The sequence below is a fragment of the Aythya marila genome, assembly GCF_965140915.1.
Source record: "Aythya marila genome assembly, chromosome: 19".
NCBI lineage: Eukaryota > Metazoa > Chordata > Aves > Anseriformes > Anatidae > Aythya > Aythya marila.
The window spans coordinates 9,264,863-9,287,900 of NC_139060.1; the positions used below are offsets into that span (position 1 = coordinate 9,264,863).

Below are 23,038 nucleotides of genomic sequence, written 5' to 3' on the forward strand. Positions count from 1 at the left end.
ACCCTCGGCAGCCCTTCCTTACGCTGCAGTGTGCAGCTGCAGGCCCAGGGGTAAAAGAAAGGGGAGCACAGAGGTGGTTGGTGGCAAGCCATGGGCCATCCTCCTCCATCCTGCGTGTGGGTCTGGGGGCTTCCAAAAATGCCTTTTGGCAGAAGCAATTTTTGCCCCACTTTTCCAAAACCCGGTTAGGTAGCTTTTAATGAAATTTTTGGCCATGGATCTGCAGAACTTTATTCAGAGTGCCGTGGTTGCTGCACTTCCCTGTCGTTAGCAGCAACTTAGGAGCAGAGGAGGAGGAGGGGGATGGGGAGGAAGGCTCCAGGCGTCCCCAGGCAGCAATGCTGGGTGCTGGGGCTGCTGTGCCACACGATGCAGCAGGGCTGGGGAGATGTTCATGGAGCCATGGGCGTTGGAGAGCTCTCAGAGTCACCCAGACATGGTGCTGAGCACCCCGCTATGGGCTTTGGGGCCGCTCCCCAGCTGTGAGGTTTCCATCCAGCAGGGCCGTGTGTCCCTCCGCACCCACACCACCACCAGCAGCCTGCAGCACTGCAGCACAAGTTAGATCTCAATCCGATTCTCCAAATTCACCTCCTCGGGTTAAGATTTCCCGGCCGCCCCGCGGAGAAGGGCTGCTTTTGTTCCCTCAGAGCCCAAGGTCAAAGGAGCAGCTGCAGCACGGCTCGGTGGTGGATGCAGCTCTTGGGGCTTGGTGCATGGGGCACAGGAGAACAAACAGGGAAGCAAACATGGCACAAACCCGGGGCAAGCACCAGGGAGCAGTGGGATGGGCAGTGGGGTCGCTGCAGCCACATCCAGGCTCACGGCCACGGGCCCAGCTCCGACACCGCAGCCCTTGCTCGTAACAGGGTCATCCCGGCTCTGTGCTTTGGATTTTCTTCCTAAAAAATAATTGGTTTGGGTTTTTTTATTATTTATTTTAATATTTTAATGGAGAGACAGCAAATTTAATATTTTCTGTCTTGGATGTGTTGTGATTTACATTTGATTTTAGGCATAATTAGAAATGCAAGTAGAGCGCTTTGTGTTTTACCTCTGCTTCAACTATTTATGGCATGATATGCAAATGAAGCAAGCTATGAATATTAAAGATTAGAGTATGTTACAAAGTATCACTGTCTTTAATGAGTTCAGTAATGGGCACAGGCTTCGTGCACACTTTAATATGGACGTATTTTATGTTGCGTACCGGCTCCGCTGCTCTGCAGCTATTTATGCCGTGTTTGGTTACCTCCCGTGGGAGCGTGGCCATTATTTAAAACCTATCGAGCCCGCTATCAGCTGCAGTAGGTAGGTGCTCTTTCCAAACGTGCCCATGACAAACGCTGCTGCGGCTGGGAAAGGGTGTTGATGGATTATTTCACCGAGCCCGTTTCGGTTCTCGTATAGGTCAATCCGTTTCATCTGCTGCAGTGTTGTAGATGGATCCGAGAATATGAAAGCGCTCGTCGACCTTTCAAGGTGCTCTGCAGCACCGGGAGGGAATCTTAAACATGCTTCAGCCAAAATGGAGCTGCTTCCTCTCAAACTGCGTGTGCCCGAAGAAATTAATTTTGCTGTTCCTCCACAATTAGGCTTATTTGCATAGAATTATTTTTGGTTTATTGACACATCCGAAGTCATGTGAAGGAACGTCTTATCCGCTGGTTAACTGCGGGGCTGGGCACCGGGGCTCCTCGGCTTAACCCTTCCTTGCTGTAGGAATCCGGGCAGTTCGCGTGGGCGCACCCCTAAAGTATGGGGAAAAGGGGAGAATTGGGGTCTGCGGTGTGCAGGGCCGGTTCATCCCCCAGTAATCTGGAGAACCATCGTGGAGGCGTTCGTGGCTGGAGGACCATGGGGAGGATCCCCCGTGATGCCCAAGGATGATGGGGGGCGATGGGGAGCGTTGTGGGATGCTGATCCCAAAGCAGGGCTGGGGTGGGGGGAGCTGGGTGCACCCCGGGGAGCCGCGCGCTTCTCGCATTGGAGGTATTTAAATTACAAATTTTGACGAGGAAGATTGTCAGCAGTATTCAAAACAGCGCTGGAATTCTTTTGAAACGCTGTCGAGCCGCGCCGCGGCGGTTGGGAAGTTTGGCACATGAGAACTTGGCCCGGGAGTTGCTGCTTGGGTTTTTTTTTCCTTTAAAACTCGATTCATCTGTATGCAAGTGTCCCACACGCTTGGGGAACAACCCAGGGCTCAGCTGGCCTCAGGCAGAGCTATGTGCCAGCAAAGCTGCGGAAAGATCGGTCTGGGATATTGGGGGGGTTCCTTCTTGGTTAATGAGCATTAATAACGACTTGTACTTGTTCATAAAGACCCAAGAATTGTTTAGTGCTTGTGTTTTCATATAAAAAGCAACCAACAAACCAAACTGGGATGTGGAACCTGCTTGTGATGCCCAAGGCGGCCCTGGCTGGGTGGCACTGGGGGCTCCCCAGGTCCGCTGCCCCAAGGGACGAGGTGGGCTGCAATCAGCGCCCCTACAAGCTCCATCAGGGGCTTCGTGGGCTCGCAGTAACCTTGTGGCACTCATGGAGGCACAGCGAAACACGGGCATCACGGGCTGCAGTGACTGCCTTGTGTCCTGTCCTGCCTGTCACAGCACCTCCAGGTTTTTTGGTGGCTTTACCCAAAGCCCAGTGGTGCCACTTCTGCACAACATCCCGTGCGACCTCGTGTTTGCTGCTGCGAGCCTGCGAGTACAGAGTTAAATGTCTGCAGTATGTAACTTTCCTTATCTGCAAGCTTATATTTCCATTAAGGATCAAGCTCAGATGCAATTGTAGCTTCGCTTTATAGAGTACTAAAAGTTTAATGTATAAATGTCTGCCTTCGCCAGAACTTTTTGGCAGTGTCACTCCCCAGTGCTAAAATTCCTCCCAAAACACGGAGATCCTGCGATCTCCGGGGACTCAGCCGCCCTCAAAGGGTTAATTTATATTATGCCTACTTTTTATTTTGTGAAAGCAGGGAGAATAAACTGTAGCCAGAAGTAAGAAGTCATTAATTTTGAGACAGAGATGTAAGCAAAGTTTCCTTCCCCTATGCAGTTTGGTAACGGTAGGCTATGCAGTAATTGAAAAGTAAAGGCAATTGAATTACAGGCTCCTGTCCAAACGGAGCGCGAGGTTTTTTTTTTTTTTTTTTTTTTTACAACCTCCATTGCATCAGAACTAGGCAGTATTCCTGATGTTCTCATGTGTGTTAATGCTGACTCACAGACTAACTTGCACAAGAAAAAAAAACACACAGGCAGCTCCACCATACTAGGTAATGAGCTCTAGCGAGAAGCAGCGTCTGATGTTTTGTAAGCTTTTCTTAATTGACCTTTTAAGATATTTACTTTATTTTAAGGCTTTCTGCTCTGTGGTGGCATGGTGGTAGGACTGAGTCATGCATGTTATATATTGCTAGCTCTGCTGTTGTGTGCGAGGAGTGAGGAGAATACGATTCAGCATGACACTTGTCTTTTTGATGCGTTACGGAGGTGAATTAGTGTTTGTGACGGGATGCAGGAAATGCACGGCTTTGCAGCAGGCGTGGTAGCGGGGTGCTGTGTGCTTTCTGGTGCTTCAGGGGCTTGTAACTTTGGCTGGATCTTGAGGAGCTGTGTTAGGCTGTAGAAAATGACATTCTGCAGAATAGTTTTATTTTCTAACCATGTCTCTCCTTTACCCCTTTCCCTGTAGTAATGTGGAAAAAAAAAAAAATAATTAGATGTTGCATTTTCTATTTTTGCATGTCCTTGCTTTGCGAGCTCTTAAAATCAGTGATAGATAAGGAGGAAGAAAAAAAAAAAAGAAAACAACAAAACAAACAACCTAATTAAAAAAATAATGGCAGCCACACGCCTCGCCTTGGCCGAACCGCTGCGCTTCGGAGGCAGGAGCCTGCCCGGGTCCGTGACCTCGAGCGGCGGCGGCTCGGGGAGGCTGCGAGTGACTCACCTTGCAGCAGGACGCATCCTGCAGCCCCGCTGCCAGCGCTGCAGCGGGAGGGAGCGCGGGGCGCTGCCGGGAGAAGCGCTCCCCGCGGGGACACGCTGCCACCGGCGCTGCTGCCGCCACCGCTCCCTCGGGAGCAGCATCCCGAGCCGCCCGCTTTCCCTGCGAACTTGCAGGAGCAGGCGGCTGCCCTGCGCACGCTGCTTCTCTTACTTGCCCAGCTTTGCAAATTCCCTTTCCCCTGCCTTAACAGACCAGAAATAACCTCGCTTCGCCGCTCGCCGCCGGCTGCCAGACTGAAGCCGGGGGCTGTTAGCTCGCGGCCCCGCTTGCCTCTCGCAGCCAGGCACTTTGGAGCTGCAGGAGCCCCGGTGCCGCAGCACGGAGCCGGGGAGCCGTGCCTGGCACCCGAGCACCAAACTTAACCTTGGCTCCTTTCCCCTGCCACAGATGGCATTGAGCAGCACCGGCGTTCGCAGTGCTTTGCATCTCTGACCCCAGTCCCTTCCCTTTGTGTCCCTGCCCCAAACTGGGACTTCCAAAACAGGGGGGACGACCCCTTTTTTTTCTTTTTTCCTTTTTTTTTTTTTTTTCCGGTTGGGTCTCCTGCTGCAGGCACATCCTGGGAGGGGTGCACAGCACCCACCCAGCACCTTTTTCCCACCCCCCCCCCCTCCCGGGAGTGGCAGCAGCAGGGCTCTGGCACTGAGCAGCGTGCTTCTGCATGCTCCCCCTCGGGCAAAAAGAGCATTCCCTCTTGGTAAAAAAGGGGAAAACAGCCCCAAACCCTGCAGGCAGAGCCGGGCTGTCAGCGAGCATCCCTGCTGCCAACAGATCGGCACCTCCCTGCTCCAGCCCCGGCAGCCTGAAGCCCAGGGGTGCAATTTTTTAAAAATGTGATTATTATAATCATTTATTATTTTCCCTCGCTCTCCTCATTTACAGAAGAAAGGGAAGTTTCTTTTGACCCGCTGGGGCCCTCCAGGGCAGGACTTTTCAGCTGTTTCCTTGTGCTCCTGGGACGTGGCAGCCCTCTGCGGTGCTTTGTCCCCGGCCGCCGGAGGGTTTCTGCTGCCTTTGTCCTCCCGCAGCCTCACCTCTCAGAAAGTTATGGTAGGGACCCTTTTTTAGGAACCCTTTTTGGCTTTTTTTTTTTTTTTCTTGGTTGAATCTGCGACTCCCCTTTCCCCCTTGGCTAAGGAAAAGACAATTTAAATAAATTATCTAATTATTTCTGATTACTCCTGTGGGAGATGTGATGCCAGCATCATATTCCAGGTCGATGCATTTTTCTTTGTTGTCGTCTAGCCCTGACATTTCAGGCCTTTGAGCAGAAAAATACTTTAGGACGGAGCAAACCTGCTTTTTTTTTTTTTTTTTCTTTTTCTTTTTTTTTTTTTTTTTCCTCAAAGCATGTGAACGCAGAACCTGGAAACTCTCACAGAAGTTGTATCAAATGGCAGCTGAATTTTTTATGAACTTCTTGTGGCAAAGGCTCTGACTTTACAGAAGTCACGCAGAAACGTACAAACTGTCCTGGTATATCTAACAGCTCACGTAAGAGGCTTCCATTAGAAAACAAGACGATGTTTTGTTTCAGTTGTCACATACCTGAAATAATTAGGAGGGGGTGGTTTGTTTGTTTTCAATCTGGTTTTGTCCAAGGTTTGTGGTGTTGGGAGAAGTCCGATCACCCTACAGGGACTCACTTCACCCTCTTGCTGTGGTGATGTCTGGCTGCTGCTGGTTTTAGGGGATGCGAGGTGTGGTGGTGGGCAGGTTCTGCTTGGCTTCCAACACAACATTATCTCATTTCTTAGTCTTATTTTGGTTACCTGTAGTCCTGCCATGAAGGGATGAGGTAAAAGGAGGAAGAAACCAAAAACCACCATTCCCGGCCTGCAGTTTAAGTCATTTGGGCTTCTGGAAGCTCCTGAGTGTTTGCTTGTGTTCTGGGTAGTGTTTCCAGCCCAGACGTCGGGTGGTGTCACTGCCTTTACCATTATTTCTACATTTGCCAGAGCCTTTCTCTGCCAGGGGCTGGCGGTGTGGGCGCTCACCTAGTGAGGCCCAGCTGGTTTGAGAGCAGAAACCTGCTGGGAGATGATGGGGGGAATGGAGAGAGCATCTTGCTTCAAACTCTGATGCTTCGTGGCAAGATTAAAATGAAATCTGCCGACCATTTGCCAGGCTGGGGCACTAGTTTTGTTGCCTCGCTGGCTTAGACATATCCCAAACCAGTGCAATTCTGGCTATTTTTGAGTTGTGGGTGCCTCCTGGCACGTCTGACCTGTTTGTAGAGCATCTTCTAAGCAATGGTAATAATTCTTACCTGTTTTAAGTTACCTCGTTCTGTGCCAGCAGGGCTGACCCCCCTAAGCAAGCCTCCCTGTGGAGGCCGGCCCTCAGAAGGAGGCTTGCTATGGGGCCAGTGTGGGCTAGGGGGGGACTGGTGGGGGAGCAGGGACTTGCACCCCATGGGGACCTTTGTCCCAAGCTGCCAGCAAGGATCCCTCCCTTAAATGTCAGTTTTCAACTTAAAACCCCAAAGCACGGCCTGCCCAAGCCCTGCTGGGCCTGGGGACCCGTGGGCGCCACTCTGAGGTGAGGCTGGATGGGGACAAGGCCACCTCTTCTCCGTGTCCCCTCCTGCCACCCTAGCTGATGTGACGAAAGCAGAAAGCATAAAACCCACATAAAAAATCAGGAATTTTTACAGGTCTAGAGCGAACCCACGTTTGCTGGGGGAGGCTCCATGACTTTTTGGACAAGCTGGCAGCGTCGTGGTTGGAGGAGGGCTGTGGGCTTGGCCATTGCGGTGTCTTCTCCAACCTTCTTGTGGAGATGTGTGGTCGCCTCAGTCACCTCTTTCTGCTTTTATTTCCCTCATCAGCAAGAGGCAGAGGAGACCTGGGCTGATCTGGGAGCTCTGCCGGACAGTGGCGGTGCTGGGGGCCACCCTGTTTGAGGGCAGGCACCCAGATGGGGACGGGGCAGCTCTCTGTGGTCCTGGGGGCACAGCTTGGTGCACCAGGCAGGTGCCAGGGCAGCAAAGTGGAGATATGGGCCAAAAATCTGGGGAAGGACCAAGATGGGGTGCCACAGACCATGTCTGCACTCTCCCCTGTCGTCCTTGTCTAAGGGTGGCTGGATCTTTAATCTCTTAAATTCGAACTGCGTGTGACCATCTGAGCAGAGCCATTGAAACAAATCCTAGAGCAATAATTGAAATAAAAACGCTCTGGGCAAGAGATAAGTAAGCAAAGTAAGGCCCCACCCTCTTTCCCAGAAAATAGCACCAAACATGCTCAATAAATGCGAAGGTAATTTAAAATCTGAATCCAGGAGACAATGTGACTAGGATTTCATTACTTAAGCAAATGGATTTGCTTTTAGTGGATTCAGCCACAGACTGAAAGAAGCTTTCCCCAAGGGGTAAACATTTTTCCTGCATTTGAAAGGCTTTCTTGTATGTTCAGGGAGGGGGGGGGGCTGGCGGGAGGTGGGCCATGCCTGTGGCTGCCCACAGAGCACCTTTATTTCTTTATTTCGTGCTGACCTGGGCATTCCCGTGCCCCTTTGGGGTGGCAGCGGGGGGATGCCGGGGCTCAGGGCAGGATTTTGGGGTGCTGGGGTGCGGGGTGGGGGTGCTGGGGTGTGGGCTGGGGGTGCTGGGGTGCGGGCTGCTGTGCTCGCCGCCCCTTCCCCAAGCCCGAGGAGTTACCAGCAGCAGTGCCAGCGCTGCAGACTGTTTGGAATAGTTTAAATGCTTTGACACTCTGGATGTACTAGATGGCAGGGGAGGCAGTTTACAGCGTAATTCATATGCAAAACTGCACTATAAATTTAAAACCTGTCTCAGTTGCCGTGGCACCACTAAGCATTTCATCAGCATACAGTACAGTATTTCTGCCATCTTTGTTTGCATTGCAGTGACTCATCAAAAGTCTGTCTTGTACCAACACTGAGAGCATTCCTCTGGCACTGATATTTCTCTGTTTTTAAAGCTTCGGTTTGAAACTGGCATTTACTTCAGGTCCCTAATCAAAGGGCTCTATTCATTGCAGAGAGCAGCCTGAATGTTAATCTGCATCCGGCCTATTCATTTAGATGCTGTGCACTGCCGTGGAGATTTGACTTGGTAAAAGCTTGAGCTCCAGCAGATACAAACGGAGGGGCTGATACTATTTTTTTCCCCCCTGAGCCATCGCCGTCGCCGCACAGAGCGCAGCCGACGGGGCGATAAGGAGGGACCGGGGACCCTCCGGCGGGCGCTGGATGTGCGGTCTGTAAGGTACGTGCCCGCGCAGGCGGCGAGGGGTCCGAGAAGTTCCTCGCTCGGAAGAATTTTTTTTTTTTAAACCATGCAGATACAATTAAATTGGCTCTGAGCGCATTCCCTTTTCTTCCTGTTACCCCGTGGCCTTGCAGATAGGACTCTTTTTTTTTTTTTTTCTTCCCCAGCACTGGGAACAGAGCAGCTCTTTGTGGGTTATTCTCTTTTCGGAACAGATTTATTTATTTTTTTTTAATCCTTCTCTGATGAACTTCTTTTTTTTATTATCATGATTATTTTTAATGATGTTCTTGTGATCTTTCGGCACTAGTTAAACGTAGTTTTTCTTTTCATCCGCGTTAAAGGCTTGTGGGGGGGGGAGGATTTTAAATCTCCTGGACTGTGGCACGGAGCTCGCGGGGGGGGTGGCCGGGGTGGGGGGGTCCTGGGCTATGGCTGCGTGCCGCTGAATACGCAGTGATTTGCTTCGCCGGAGTTTTAGTGCCCAGAATGCACTAAAATTAACCTCCTCGGCGTCGTGCGGGGCTCGCACACCGGCTCCACGTTCAGCTGAGCCTTCCCCTGGGATGTGAGAGGCAGAATTGCCCCCGCCGCAGGAAGGTACCGGGGTGGGGGGACAGAAAAAAAGAGGGGGGGGGGCTGCCCTGGGCTGTGCCGGGACCCCCAAACCTAGGGCACGTGTCGGAGGGTCCAGCGGCCTCTGGGCAGCACCCGGCTAGGGCTGGGGCATCTGCCCAAATTTTAGCTAAGAGCCGTTTTGTTCGGGATGATTCTGTCGGGAAGGGGTTTGGCTGTCGAAAGGCTTCCTCTTTCTGGTGCAAACGGGAAGGTCGCTCTGTGGAGTGCTTTTTCATGGGAGCTGTTGCTCCCGACAGAATCCTGTATTTATTTCAGGCAAAATGGCACGTTGCTTTATAAATATCTTTTCTGTAGTTTCAGCATCGCCGGTGGTTGTTGTTGTGTTTCTTATATAATGCTGCCCAAGGTCTGTCTGTTTTACGTGTGCTTTACTGTTCTCTCCTCTCCCATTACGGTTCAGATTTTCCTGCATAAAGTAAACCCCGGGGGGAATAAATCAGCGGTGTTTATTTAAACAGACCACAACTTTAAGAAAATATTTGAATTTTGGAATATCCCTTGCCATCCACCAATAGCATTTTCAGCGTTGTTTAGAAACATCGATAAGTGATTTTATAAGCAATTGCTTCTCTGCATTGGCTCTGAGCTGAGTTCGGAGCCTTTGATGTGCGGCGAGGCTGGTTCCTCTGCTTCTGCGTGTGCCGGTGAACTGTCTAAAAACGCTGTTCCTTTCTCCCTGCCTTCTCCCTTTTTCAGATGTGCCCTACTTTGGATATCCCTGCATTGAATGTCTGAGGAGCTCCAGCTGATCCTGAGCCATGTCGCAGATGTTGCACATAGAGATTCCCAACTTCGGGAACACCGTGCTGGGCTGCCTGAACGAGCAGCGGCTGCTGGGGCTGTACTGCGATGTCTCCATCGTGGTGAAAGGCCAAGCCTTCAAGGCTCACCGGGCGGTGCTGGCCGCCAGCAGCCTCTACTTCCGAGACTTGTTCAGTGGGAACAGCAAAAACGCCTTCGAGCTGCCGGGGACGGTGCCCCCCGCTTGCTTCCAGCAGATCCTCTCCTTTTGCTACACCGGCAAGCTCACCATGGCTGCGAGCGAGCAGCTGGTGGTGATGTACACGGCGGGCTTCCTGCAGATCCAGCACATCGTGGAGAAAGGGACAGACTTGATGTTCAAGGTGAGCTCCCCCCACTGTGACTCTCAGACCGCCATGATCGAAGACCCCAGCTCGGAGCCGCAGAGCCCCTGCAACCAGCTGCAGTCGGCCTCGGCGCCCTACGTCATGTCCCCCTCCATGCCCATCCCGCTCCTCACCCGCGTCAAGCACGAGAACCTGGAGCTGCAGGCAGCCGCCGTGCCCGGCTTGGCAGCCAAGCGGCCCCTCGAGCCGGCCACCCGGGACGGCGCGGGAGGCGGTGGCCCCGCCGCCGGCCCCCTGAAGCTGTCCCGGGTCTCCTACTACGGGGTGCCCAACCTGGCCACCCTCCTGCCCAACGTGCAGCAGGTGCAGTACTCGCAGGGGGAGCGGACCAGCCCCGGCGCCAGCAGCATTCCCACCACCGACAGCCCCACGTCCTACCACAACGAGGAGGACGAGGAAGACGACGAGGCGTACGACACCATGGTGGAGGAGCAGTACGGGCAGATGTACATCAAGTCCTCGGGAGGCTACTCTGGTAACGAACCGTCTCCATCCTTTGGTTTTCTGCTCTCCCCAAGTTTTTTCTCGGTCCTTCTCCGGGCAGTGCAGGTGGTTGGGGGCTGTTGGCTTCAGGCACTTTGCTCGTTCACGTGCGTTGCAGTGCCTGCAGTGCTGGGGACATCTGCACTCAGCAGCCTGAGGCGGTGGAAGCCTCTGTCCTGGTACGGCGTGGGCAGGTCCCCCGGTGCCACCGCTCACGTGCCGTGTCCCCAGCTGGGACACTTTAGGTCAGAGGCTACGTCACCCAAAATGGGCTCGTCAGCCACCAAGCAGGCCGTCGCTGGCGAGCGCCGCGCGGTGGGTGCCTGGCCCCACAGCCGATCCCTGTGCTGTGGGGCACCCGTGGGGCACCCGAGGGTCACCCGTGGAGGGCAGCATCATCCCGAGGCAGCCTGGCTGGGCCGTGGGGTGTGAGGCTCCCTCCTGGCCCTTTGAAATAAGTGGTGAGTGCGTTCTTCTGCCTTCCTCCGAACGTCATCGAATAAATCGTCTTCACAGAAGATGCTCGTTAGGGATATCTGCAGAAAGGCGAGCAGGGAGGCTCTGCTCCCCCCCCCTGCTTGCAGTAGCACCCATTTCCTGTGCCAGAGCAGCCTGGTGCATTGTAGTCGAGCAGGGAAAGGCAAATTGATAACGTTTTATTTCTGTCTTAGAACCGCTGTGCCCATAACTAACTGGAATCCCTCTCTTTGCCCTCCGGCTGGGTGAGGCTGGCGGTCCTGCTGCCCGGGCATGGTGCAGGGCTGGGGGGTGTGGGATTGCGGGGGTGCTGGAGGCGGTGGCTCGGGTCTGTGTGTGCTCCCAGGGATGTCTCTGCGGGCTGAACGAGCCGCCGGGTCTGGTGGCCCCGAGCCTTGGGCTGCCTCTGCGTGCTGCTGCTTTGCTGAGATTGCTGGGCTAATTTTGCCAATATTTAACTCATTTGTTGAGGAGCTGGCATGCTTTCCTCAAAGCCGTTTGGTTTGATTCTTAAGCAAGGGAGAAGATGTGACAAACGCCACCTTTTCCCTTGCCCAAAGCCTGCTTCTCCCACCCCATCCCAAAGAGCAGGAGCCCGAACTTCCCTCAGCCCCATCCGCCTGCCAGGCAGCAAACAGACAAGCAATAATTCCTAAACCCTATGCGACAGGGGGAAGGCATGCAAGTAGCAGTGATGCTATTTCAAGATTAGAAATATCTGCTGAGAAAACGAGCCTCTGAAGCCTCTCTGCTTTCTGCGCCGCGCTCCGAGCAGTGTCACCACCCGTGCCGGGCAGATGGGGACCGGGTGTCCTGCGGCCGGGTGCCCGCCGGGCACGGGGCTGTGCCAGCAGCCAGCAATCCAGCTCTGGTGTCGAGCCGAAGAGAATTAAGGCTGTTTTCCTGCATGCTGGTTTTGTTTTTATTTTGTTTTGTGTTTTCCCACTGTAGAGCACGCAGCGAGTAATATGGGCTTGTCCTCAGCGCCGAGCGCTCGGAGCATTATTCTTCAGAGAAATGGGATTATAGCCTTGTACACTGTGTTTGCCTTTCTCTGTCGTGGGGCCAGTTTATATAGCAGCAGAACAAAACCAATTCTGCAGGACGCCAGGAGGCTGTGGCAGGACAAAGCCGCGGGATGGAGCAGGAGGCAGCTATTACCCAGGCGGGCGATGGTGCCCGATTCTCGCTGCCGCGCCACCAGCGTGCTTCCAGCTGGAGAACTGCAAAGGCCAGCAGCTTGCTTGGGCGTCGCTGGCAGCATTTCAGCCTTCCAGCCCTCACGTGGGAGCTGGTCGTCCCGGGGAAGGAAGGTTTTCCTGCCTGGCTCCTGCAGGGAGAAGCCTGGGACCGCTTGGATGCGCTAGGAGCTGGCACGAGGTGGGCAGCGCCCCGGCCGTGGCTCTGCCCCGCGCCGAGCAGCCCCGGCGAGGCTGCAGCATCCTATGTTCCTGCTAAAATATCTCTTCCGCACCAGCACATTTCAAGGGAGTTTCCTGTTTTAAAGAAGCCAGCTATAGTATCAGGCTTCCTGGAAAACAGGGCACACAAAAAAGAGATTAAAGCAAAAAAAAAAAAAAAATCTAAGCTATTCCATTATGGCTGGGACTTGTACAGCTAACTGTGTTTTAATTACTCGGGATAAACTGTACCCTCAAAAGGTGCAGCATAACAACACCGTAAGATGGAAGAGAGCGAGCCAGCTAATCCTGCTGCTGGCATGTAGAGCCCGCAGCCTCACAAAGGCCTGGGGGAGGGGGGAGCCGCTTAAAACAGATTGCCAAGGTTTCCAGGAGCCCCATTTGTAAAAACAAAAACAAAGCCAGAGAAGAGCACAGCAGCTTAAGCCCTGAATTTCAGAGATTTTTTTTTTTCCCCTTTTTCTGTACTTTCTCCCCACCCAGCAGCGGCGGCGCTGGGCCCGTGGTGCTGGGTGCGGGCGCTGGCCCCTGCCGCGGGTTTCGCCCACGCCTGGCCGGGGCAGCACCGAGTCCCACCCGTGGGCTTTCTCATCTGTTCTCCTTCGCCCCCTTTTTGCATTCAGAAACGATCTCCGAGGCTGGGATCCAAGAGGCGACGACGAGCACATCTCGACCTTGGCAAAGGGTGGTGGAAGGGGGAGCAGGAGAGAGCCTCGCGCAGGGACGGGGATCGTGCAGCAGCAGTGGCACGCACAGAAAAAAGCACAGGGTGTGCAGAAGGGGCTGCAGATAAATGCCAGGACAAGCCCACACCTTAAGCACGGCGTGCTGAGTGGCTTCTGATCCCGTACGTTGGTCTGGACCTGGAGAACACGGGCCTGGAAGACGCCGGGGAGGCTGCTGAGGCTCCTAGCATCTGATCAGAGGAATGCACAACTCGGGGAAAATATTAAACAAAAGCAAAGTATTTTTATCCTTCTTAATTACAGCGCCGTGGGCCTGCTCTGAAGTGGGCTGCAGCAGGACTTGCAGATGCTTGGCGTGGTTTCTGCGTTCCTGTCAGTCAGCTTGCTGCTTAGCAGATGCCTTTAATTCGATTTTGACAGGCAGCGGCGAGGTTGCGCGAGGCGAGGGTCCCCCTTCCCTCCCGCTCGCCGAGCGCTCCTCTGCAGGGGAGAAGAAATCTTTATGCAGCAAATCGCTGGGATGGAAAAGCTGGACTTGAAAGTTATGAAATCCCGAACTGACAAGAGCACACTTCATTAAAAATTCATCTAAAATAGCCATTATAGGATGGTCGTGGTAATTAGCTGAGAGAATAGTTTTCTCTCCTGGCCTCTGATTCCTGACAGTAAGGAAAGAGGGCAAGAAACAACCCAGAATCTGTAATGAGCGGCTCCGGCGCAGGCTGCGAAGTATCCCAAACCGAGCTACGAGGAGAAACGCTGCAACACTTGGAGTCGCAGCCGGTAGCGAGGAACCCATTAACATCTTGCAGCCAGCTAATTGCGCTCGGAATGAGGTAGCTGGTGCTAGCTGCAGAGCCGGGAGCAGCGCGGTGCAGGGACTGGTCGGACACCGGTGCTGTGGGCAGGAGGATGCCCCGAGCAAAGGGGTTGTGCATTTTTTAGGAACCAAAACGCTCCCAAGGGCATGCCCTGGGTGTTAGCTGGAGTGTTTTTGCTCTGGCTTTGCACGGAGGCTTCTCGGGGCTGCGAGGTGCGGGCGCGGAGGTGCTGGTGAGGGTGAGAAACCTGCCCCCTGCCACAGGAGCACGTCCCCAGGCTGGGGACAGGGGACAGGGCCAGCCCTGGGGTCAGGCAGCCGCTGCCCTTTTTAGGCAGTGAACTGGTCCCGGTTTCCGCACCGTAAAGCACAGATGTTTAATTTTAGGCTGGCAGATGTTTCACTCCTGGCTGAGGTCTGCAGCAAGGCAAGATAGGGGTATTTATAAACCAGTAATATTTTTCCTATACTAATTCCAGATTACCTCCCTGTATAAATAGGTCACAAATCAAAGCTCTGCCTTCTAGCACGCTGTTATAAATGGACCGTTTGGAAAATGTAAACTGTCCCGGCTGGGGCTGCATCGCACACCCGGCCCACGCGTGCGGGCAGGCACACCAGGCTCCGGGCAGCCGCCCCCCGAGGGCTCGCCGTGCCAGGGGCTGCTATTTTTGGGCAGGGTATTTTGGGGAGAAAATGGGCTTGTGGGATACAGACGTTGGTAAAGCATCGCCGTTTGGAAAGAAACTTCTCAGGAAAGAACAGGGGGAAGTTACCCAAGTGTTGGCGCAGAGCGGATGGAGGTGATTTGGTGGCCATGGTGGTGGCTGTGGGCTTGTGACTTGTGGCTCTGTCATCAGGATTTTGGTGAGCTTTTGGTGAGGGTTCATCGCTCCGGTCTTTCTGTATCTCAGGTTCCCATCCCTAAACTCAAAGTTGCTGTTCCTTGCCCACCGGTGTGGTTTATGTCAGCAAATGGCCAAGAGTTGAGCGCAGGCTGGTGGGAAGCGGGGACTCAGGAGCGGTCCCAGGACGCCTCAGGGATGGTAAGAGGCAGAACCTGGGCACCTGCTGCACCCTCACCACATTTCCCACCCCACCCCACTCATGACGAGCTGCAGCGTCCCTACAACTTTCAGAAAAAACGTGTATTTGGAAAATAAAATCCCTCAGCGTCCGACGTGCGGCCATGGCTGCTCCCTCGGCAGCGATTTCCTGCAGGCCGCGGGCAGGCAGCTTTCGTGGTCGGGGACAAAACTGCACCACACAATCCTTCACATTGTTTGCCCGTCCATTGAAAGGGAAGGAGCTGCTGCCCTCTGAAGATACACATTAATTAGAAGCGAATACTATCCTGTTCTTCCGCGCACAGAGGCCAAACAGACTTGCTTTCTTTGAGAACATGGGACCAAAGTGTCCCTTGTGTCCCGTGGCTTTACATAACTGTTCTGTGCGCGGCGATGGCTATCTGCTGGCTGGGGGAGCTGAAAGCCCTCAATCTTTGCTCATTTTTCTTTGGGGGCATTGAGTTTGTGCTAATGCTTGAATCGAGACGAATTCCAAAAACGGTTTGTGCGCCTGTTTAGTGAGAGGTTTGTAGACGGCAGGAGAGATGTGCCCGAATTGTAATAGTGGATTGGGTGCGCTTTGTCTTGTTAGATCAGATTTTGGGTTGTTTTTCAGAAATATTTGATTTCAGCAGAGGAAACGTTTACTTCTCCATGGCTCCATGTGTCTAAGACGAGCTGACTTCAAAAGCAAGGAGTGCTCGCGAGGCAGGATTGCCACCAGCTCTCCCCGGTGCGGGTTTCCGCGTGTCACCGCTGTTTCCCTCAAAAGCTGCTTTTCTTTCAGGGAGCGGGTTTGACGCCGCATTCTTTGAAATTTCTCTGGGAAAAGTGCTGATGCAGCACTCGTTCTCTCCTGCGTGCCTTGTTATTGCTGCGCTGGGCTCTGTGGTGCCCCAGCCTGGTTTTATACGGAGCGATTGCTTGCGACGGGGGGCGGAGGAGGTGTGCTGGTGGAGGAGCTCCAGTTCTTCAGCCAGGCCAGGCTGAGGAGGGCAGGACCACAGGGATGCAGAGCACCACCAGGTGGGTGCTGTGGGGCAAAAGGAACCCCTCAGCCCCCATGTGCCACGATGGATGGCCAACACCATGCAGTGCCCCTGTGGGTTTTACCCAACGCAGCCATCTGAAGGAGCCCCGGTGTGATCACAGCAGCAACCCGTTGCTATTTCAGTCCCAAGCCTGACTTCTATCTTTTTTTTTTTCTTTTTTCAATTATAGAAGTATTAGCTCAGAAGTAGTGAGGACCTTCTGGCTGTCCCTTCTGCTCTGAAGTGTTTGTATTGATTGCAATTGCTTCCTCTGGAGACCTGCAGTTCATACCTGCAAAAAAAAATAATCACTGGAGGCCTCTGAAACCTTCCTGAGCATCGGTATCAGCTTCTCTTTAGCAGCACAGGATCTGCTAGTTTGTGGATGGAGATAAATATCTTGGGGAATTCTTACCTGAGTCATTAGTTTAAAAAAAATAAAGTATTAAATTGCAGTTTTACGCAAATAGGGCAGAGCATCCTGCTTCTGTCTGTGGTGGGGTTTTGTGGGGGATTTCTGCTCGGCAGCGTGGATGCCGTGTGTGTGCAGAGAGGCTCGGAGCAGGCATTGCTCTCCCTCTCAGCATTTATCACAATTATCGCAATTATCACAAGCCATGTGCACAGACATGGCCCCGTTGTCACCTCTGCCTTGTGACCCCGCTGCTTCAGGGTCGTGCGTGCAAGGCAGAAAGCTGTTGGCAGCTGCTTACCCCAGCAGCACGGAGCCTTTCTCCCATTGCTGCTGTTAAAGACCTTGCACATCCCAAGGCTCCTGGGGACTTACCAGCAGAACGAGTGCCGTGTGAGGTCGATGGCATCTGAAATTGGGAGGAATGTGGTTGGGTTTTTACACGGCAGAGAAGCACTCAGGGGATGCTGGCCGGGAGCATCCTGCGGTGCCTCGCAGGAGCTGCTCGTCCCTCTCCCCCTCCACGTTTGTGTTTGCTTCGCAGGGGCCTTTGTGCTGCCATAGTGCTTCTGTGGGCACGCTCTGCCAGAACCAAACGTCTGAAGGACAGCAGAGCTGGCCATTTTGTTTTTTTTTTTTTTTTCTCCCTGGTATAAAAAGGATATTTGGCTCCCGTCTCTTTTGTTTTATTTGCGCTGTGCCTAACGGGAGGCGCTCTGCCCATCACCATCGGGGCGCACAGGTCCCTCAGGTCTCCTGCCCTAAACCTGCACGGCAGCAGGACGGAGCACGGCCACTTTGTGTGAATAACAGGGCTGAGATGGCAGGGACATGGGCTTGAAGGTGTGCACGTGGGCTGTGCTGCTGCCATCAGTCCTGAGTCACACAAGGACGAGCCGTGCGCCCCTCGCAGCCCTGGCACAGGGTCTTGGTGCTGCAGGGAGGACACCGACAGGTCCAGCCCCTGCGGTGGTGGCAGGGAGCAACTGGATACGGCGTGCACGTCCCAGCTGGAACACTGACCCTTTGTGCTGCTACTGCAGCAACAGGTCTGCAAAACTGGCTGGTTTATCTGCAGAGAGGAAGCACGGCCCACAGGGCATCGCGGCTGCGGAGCGCGTCGCCTCCTGAGGAGGGAAGGTCTCGAGTTCGGAAGCTCTAATTGCTGGTCTTTCTTTTATCGGTGTTCACGGGTATTGCAGCGTAGAGCTGGACTTGATTTCATGCATGGCACTTGCCACGTTATCAGCCCTTCCTGGGGAGGGACGGATGAAACCCAGGAGCTGTAGCTGCTCCCAGCCTGTCCTGGTGCATCTACAGTCCCTGTACGCCCGTGTCAGCCCTGTTCTGCTGGGATTTGTGCTTTCAAGCATTTTCGTGGGGTTTCCAGCGTCAATGTTTGCTGGTGGGGTCTGGAGATGCTGCAGGGGTGGCAGCAGGGAAATGGCAGTCGTGTAACTGGGTCCTGCAGTCGCAGCTCAACACAATTTTTGGTCTCTTGGTTGGGGTCACGCTTGTCGTGGTGAGGGAGGTGAGCTGGTGACTGTCCCTGGGGCTGTGTGTGCCTGCAAAATCTGACCATAACTTCAGCAGGGAAAACATAAGAAGTATTTAGGGTTCTGAGGTAGATATTTATCAAATCCGGGCAGTTCAGTGCCTGTGTTAGAGACCGCGGTTGGATTGCCAGCCTGTTCTTCTGCGAGTGCTCAGGGAAGCCGGCGCTGCATGCTTCATTTCCAGACTGATGGCAGATGTGCAGAGCTGCCCACTTTCATAAATGATTAACCTAGAACCAGTTAAAGTGTAATTAGGCTCCAGGAGTCCCTCTCACAGCATCCAGGCACAACTGCGAGGCTGCTGCTGCCTGTGGAGAGCCCGGTGAGCCTCCACATGGGGCTGCAGACCCGAGGCAGCGGCTGCTGGAGCGAGGGGTGGCTGCAGGAGCTTCCTGAAAAGCTGAAACCTGACCTTCTCTTAACGTTGTGCCTGCCTAATAATCCGTGTTCATGTCTTTCCCTTTTAATTTTGAAGTTGCTCAAGAAAAGCCAGAGCAGATCCCGCTGGAGAACCGCTCCTGTGTCCTCATACGCCGGGATTTAGTTGCTCTCCCAGCCAGTCTTATCAGTCAAATCGGATACCGCTGCCACCCAAAACTCTACTCAGAGGGAGATCCTGGAGAGAAACTCGAGCTCGTTGCAGGTAATAAGGGGGGGAACTTTTCTTAGCCTGGCAATCGCTGGAGATCACTGATACTTTCCTTCTTGAAATGCGTTGTTCATCTTGCACCATTGCTGGAGCCGTGTGCTTTGTGTGCCCTTGCAGTGTCTTTCTGGATTATTCATCACCAATCATCTTTTTTTAAAAAAAAAAAAGTTCTAAGTTTCCTTTAATTTGCTGATAGAAAAATGTGTCATTAACAGGATTTATTCAATTGAATTAATTTAGCATTTTAATTGAATTCTGCAGCTTGTGTTCTTCCTGATTGGTGTGGGCTGCATTGCAATTGTATTTTGATTTAGATGCACAGATCTTATAAAAAAAAAAAAAAATCATCACACTATAAGATTTACAAAGCAATAGAAATTAAATTTATGTCAGTGAACAAGCTTTGAAAAACCTGTCGAAGTTTTTTTTTTTAAATGGGGGATGTTTTAAGCTGTCATACTCTGCGGTTGGAAGGAGGAGAAGGAATCAATTTTGCTCGGTCCTTTCATGCATCTTTATTTTCGGTTTGGGGGCAATTTACTGTCCCTGGAGAATTCAGGGCTGCTCTGTGAGGGACGTAGGGGCTTTGGGGTGGGAGGTGGTGCTTGCGGGGGTCCCGGTGCTGCAGGGCTGGACGCGGGGCAGGGCAGAGCAGCTGTGCTGCGCTGTCTGGATCGAATCTGGTCTGTAGAGCTTCAGGAAGCTCCCCCAGATCCCTTTTGCTGCCCCCACAGCATGGCAGTTGCCTGTTTTCCCCCCATGTAGCTGTGTGGGTGAGGTGACCTGTGTGCCACGTCCCTTACCTGCAGCTTCATTTTCACCTGCAAAGCCCTCGCTGTAAGAAGGAGGCATGGCAGCACAATCAGTCCAAACCCACAGTCCTTTCTGGCCTCTTATCTCTGGGTGAGTAGCAGGGCTTTGTCATCAGTTTGCAGAGGGAATCTTCATTTCAGGGATTGCCCAGAACGGCTCCTGTCTGATCAACGGTGGGTTTGCAGGGGCAGGCAGGAGTGAAAAGCACTCAGCACAACGCAGCACAAAGCCACCGGTATTTATTTTGTATCTGGAATATTCATTTTGTACAAATTTACATTTTCGGTGAGACTTCTTAAAAACATCAAGTGGTGCAGGTTATTTTCACAGTGCGAGCTGCAAATTGGCTCGAGGCAGCTCTGCTTGATTTACATTTTTCAATCTGGAAAAAGAAAGTAGATTAATATCTCTAACTGATAGTGGCTGCCCGGGTTATTTTTTATTTATTAAAGTGAAGTTACCCTTGGTAGCGGCTGGCGTTCTGGCTTCTGTGTTAAAATACTGCTACTGGGGGCAGAAAGGCGCTGCAGCTAATTGCTGTCCCCAAGCCGGGGGGGGCCGGACCCAGGGCTCACGTAAACTCTCCGTTCCGAGCATTTTCCTTTGTCTCGGATTTTTCGTGCCATCGCTGATTCTGCAAACTTCAGCAGCTTTCTCTGAGAGGGTCTTAAACCAGCCTCGCAATGCTCACAGCAAATCCGACGGGCAGATGCAGTGCGCGGAGCCACTCTGAAACCCGCGCTGGTGCTCGCTTGCCTTCTGCAAGCTTTTTTCCATGAAGGTCAGGAAAACCTCTGGCAACCCTAGGCTCGGTGGGCACACTGCCCCATGCAGCAGCAAATTTGGGCCCCCCCCAGCCGGGGGTGCTGCCTTCCCCCCAGCACAGCCACCCCCCAGCAGCTCTGCCTTCATCCCACAGATTAAGGACAATAATCTGAAGGCTGTGCTGGAAATCCAGGAGGTAATTTTATTCCTCTGGTAGATGTTTTTATGCCTCGAGAGTGTAGGGTGTCTTGGATCCCGCTATAGCCTGTTATTTAGCCCTAATTAAAAGCAAGCCCAAGCCCCAGCTCCCCCCTGCCTGCGTGCTCCTGTCCTTTGGGCACTCTGTAGGGAAGGGGAAGGAACCTGCGGGGTCTGCTGCCAAACCTCTGCATGGCTAAAGCCGCTTTGGCAGGGCTCCTCCAGCTGCCGGAGAACATCCCTAAAGCCCGTGTGTTTCAAAGTCAGCAGTTCTGGGCATTAGAAGCAAAAATTCCCAGCTCACCAGAAGTATCAAGAGGTTAGGGGCTGGGATTTTTGGAAACGGTTAGATCTGTAGCATAATGAGTGCTGCTTTCTGTGCTGGGTGGTTTTTTTTTGTTCTTGTTGTTTTCAGTTTAGTTGTGCTCTTCGATCTTTCACTGGAGAGAAGAAAAAGCCAAACGGTTTGGGGTTTTCTTCCTTCAGAAAAAAATAGATAAACTGGTTGTGTATATGGTATCACAGGATAAAGCCTTGTACTGTGTGTCTTTGGAAAAAGAAAAAAAAAAGAAAAAAGAAAAAGAAAAAAAAAATTCCACTCATTTGACTTCCACAGACCTCCTTCCTGCGTGGCTAAAATTGGGAGTGCCACTACCTGGCTCTTGCCAAGACTTCAAGGGGCTGTAATAGCGGCCCCGCCAGCCTTGCCCATGCCCCTGCTGCCTGCACGCTCCCCTCTGGGCTGTGTCGGGATCGTGACCGAGCAGCAAAGCAGAAATCCCGGGTCGAAGGCGGCCCCTGTCAGCAGCACGAGGGCTTAACTTTGAATTCTCCCTCTCTTCCAGGCTCAGGTGTTTACATCACGCGGGGGCAGCTGATGAATTGCCACTTATGTGCCGGTGTCAAACACAAGGTCCTCCTGAGACGTCTTCTGGCCACGTTCTTTGATCGGTATGTCCTCTCGCAGCCCGTGCTCCCTCCAGGGACTCGGTTTATTTTCTGGTGGTTTAACTACGTTAGCAGATGATGTGTGAGCACACCATGCTCTGTGTATGCCACGCTTATTTCTCTGCTGTTTCTCAGCAATGCCTGAGCCTCAACACCAAATTTTCCAGTTCTGTGCCTTAAAATCTCGTAGCTCGGTGCCCCCTGCCCAAACTAAGCAGAAGAGGCTGGTGTCTTTGTGCGGGGCTTCGGAGGGCTGCTGGGCCCGGAGTCCCCAGTTAAGGATCTTCCTTTGCCTTTCTTGCAGGAACACACTTGCCAATAGCTGCGGAACTGGAATCCGGTCCTCCACCAGCGACCCCAGCAGGAAGCCCCTGGACAGCAGGGTCCTTAATGCAGTGAAATGTAAGGAGAGAGGTTTGCTGCTGCTGTGTCGGAACAGCATGCCGGGAGCAAAGCCGAAACCTAAGGAGGGAAGGCCCGCTCTGTTGCGTTACAGGGGGAGCTTAATGGTGAAATTAGGTTACAGGGAAATTAATTTTTCATGTCATTTTTTGTTCTGATTTTTTCTATTATTATTTGGCAATATCTTAACAGAAAGCATTATTGCTACCTAACTGTTTTGCTATGTGTTAAAACCCGAATTTCCCAGTTAATTATTGGGTGCTCTAAGAAGTACATCAAAATCAAGCTTTAAGCATCAAGCGGAGCTTGATACTGCACGACCAGGTCTCTGTGCCCTGGCTTATATGTTTTATAATATGTTTTATAGACTTTTTTTAAAAAAAATGATTGAAAGGAACCCTGGTGCAAATAATTTCCTTTTTAAAAGTTTGCGTAAAGCAGCACTAGCTTTTGTTTTTAACATTTGAACCCCAAGCAAAGCCCTGCATCGTGCCGTGTGGCTCAGCAGGTCTGTCCATAGAGCAGCTGGGCTGCGTTAGAGCTGGGACCTGAAAGATTCAGCTGTTCAAAACGAGCACCCCTTCCCCTGTCCTGCAGGTAAGGTCCCCGTGTGTCACTGCTTACACTCTGACTTCGGAGCCAGTGTGGGGCACCTGACGGAGTGCCCTTCGCTTGGCGAGCTTGTGCCCAGCAGCCAGTGCTGGTAAAAGAGGGTTGTGTTACTGGCACCCAGGTGGTTCAGTTTTCTGCAGCAGGCTCCAGAAACCCGGGGTTAATCGTGGCTGCTGAGCTCCCCCTGCGTGCCGGGGCGCTGCCGACACGGCGCTGGCTGGAGCCGGAGCAGCGCGGTGCCGCGGGCAGCGCTGACGGTCGGCACAGCGGAGCCTGTCCAGCGTGTGCTTGATATATGGTGGAAAGCAAATGTTCTCTCACCCTCGCTGGATTCTGGATAGTAAATCTTTATGTAAATATTGTGCTGGAAAATGAAACTCTAAGCTTTTTTTTTTTTTTTTGAGCGAGAGAGAGAGATTTGGAAGATAAATCTTTTCCTCTCCCTGATTGTTGCTCTGCTGCTGAACTCCAGGGGCCTTCCAGCCACCCTCTGAGATTTGCAGCACATGGAGGAAAAGGATAAACCAGCAGATGTTCAGTACATAAAGAGAGAATCACTAGGAAAGGCTGTTTGTGCTTGCCTGTAGCCTGTGCGTGGAGCTCTCCGAGAGCCCCCCGGCAGCCCGGGCAGGCAGCGTTTCAGCCAAGCTGTGCTCCCTG

At 52.8% G+C, this 23,038-nt stretch overlaps 1 protein-coding gene across 5 annotated transcripts in view; it reads left to right on the top strand.

The window, feature by feature from the left end:
* Positions 1–23,038, top strand: part of NACC2 (NACC family member 2) — a 49,476-nt gene that overhangs the window by 21,284 nt on the left and 5,154 nt on the right. For 2 of the 5 annotated variants that reach the window (XM_082775296.1, XM_082775297.1), the window contains exons 2-5: positions 9,587–10,513; positions 18,467–18,634; positions 21,262–21,367; positions 21,669–21,766. In XM_082775296.1, the coding sequence (XP_082631422.1) occupies positions 9,649–10,513; positions 18,467–18,634; positions 21,262–21,367; positions 21,669–21,766 (1,237 nt within the window). In that variant the 5' untranslated portion in view covers positions 9,587–9,648. Of the gene's footprint in view, positions 1–3,026; positions 3,318–8,458; positions 8,852–9,586; positions 10,514–18,466; positions 18,635–21,261; positions 21,368–21,668; positions 21,767–23,038 lie in introns of those variants that run through there. The other 3 variants (XM_082775300.1, XM_082775298.1, XM_082775299.1) reach the window with 3 other exon arrangements.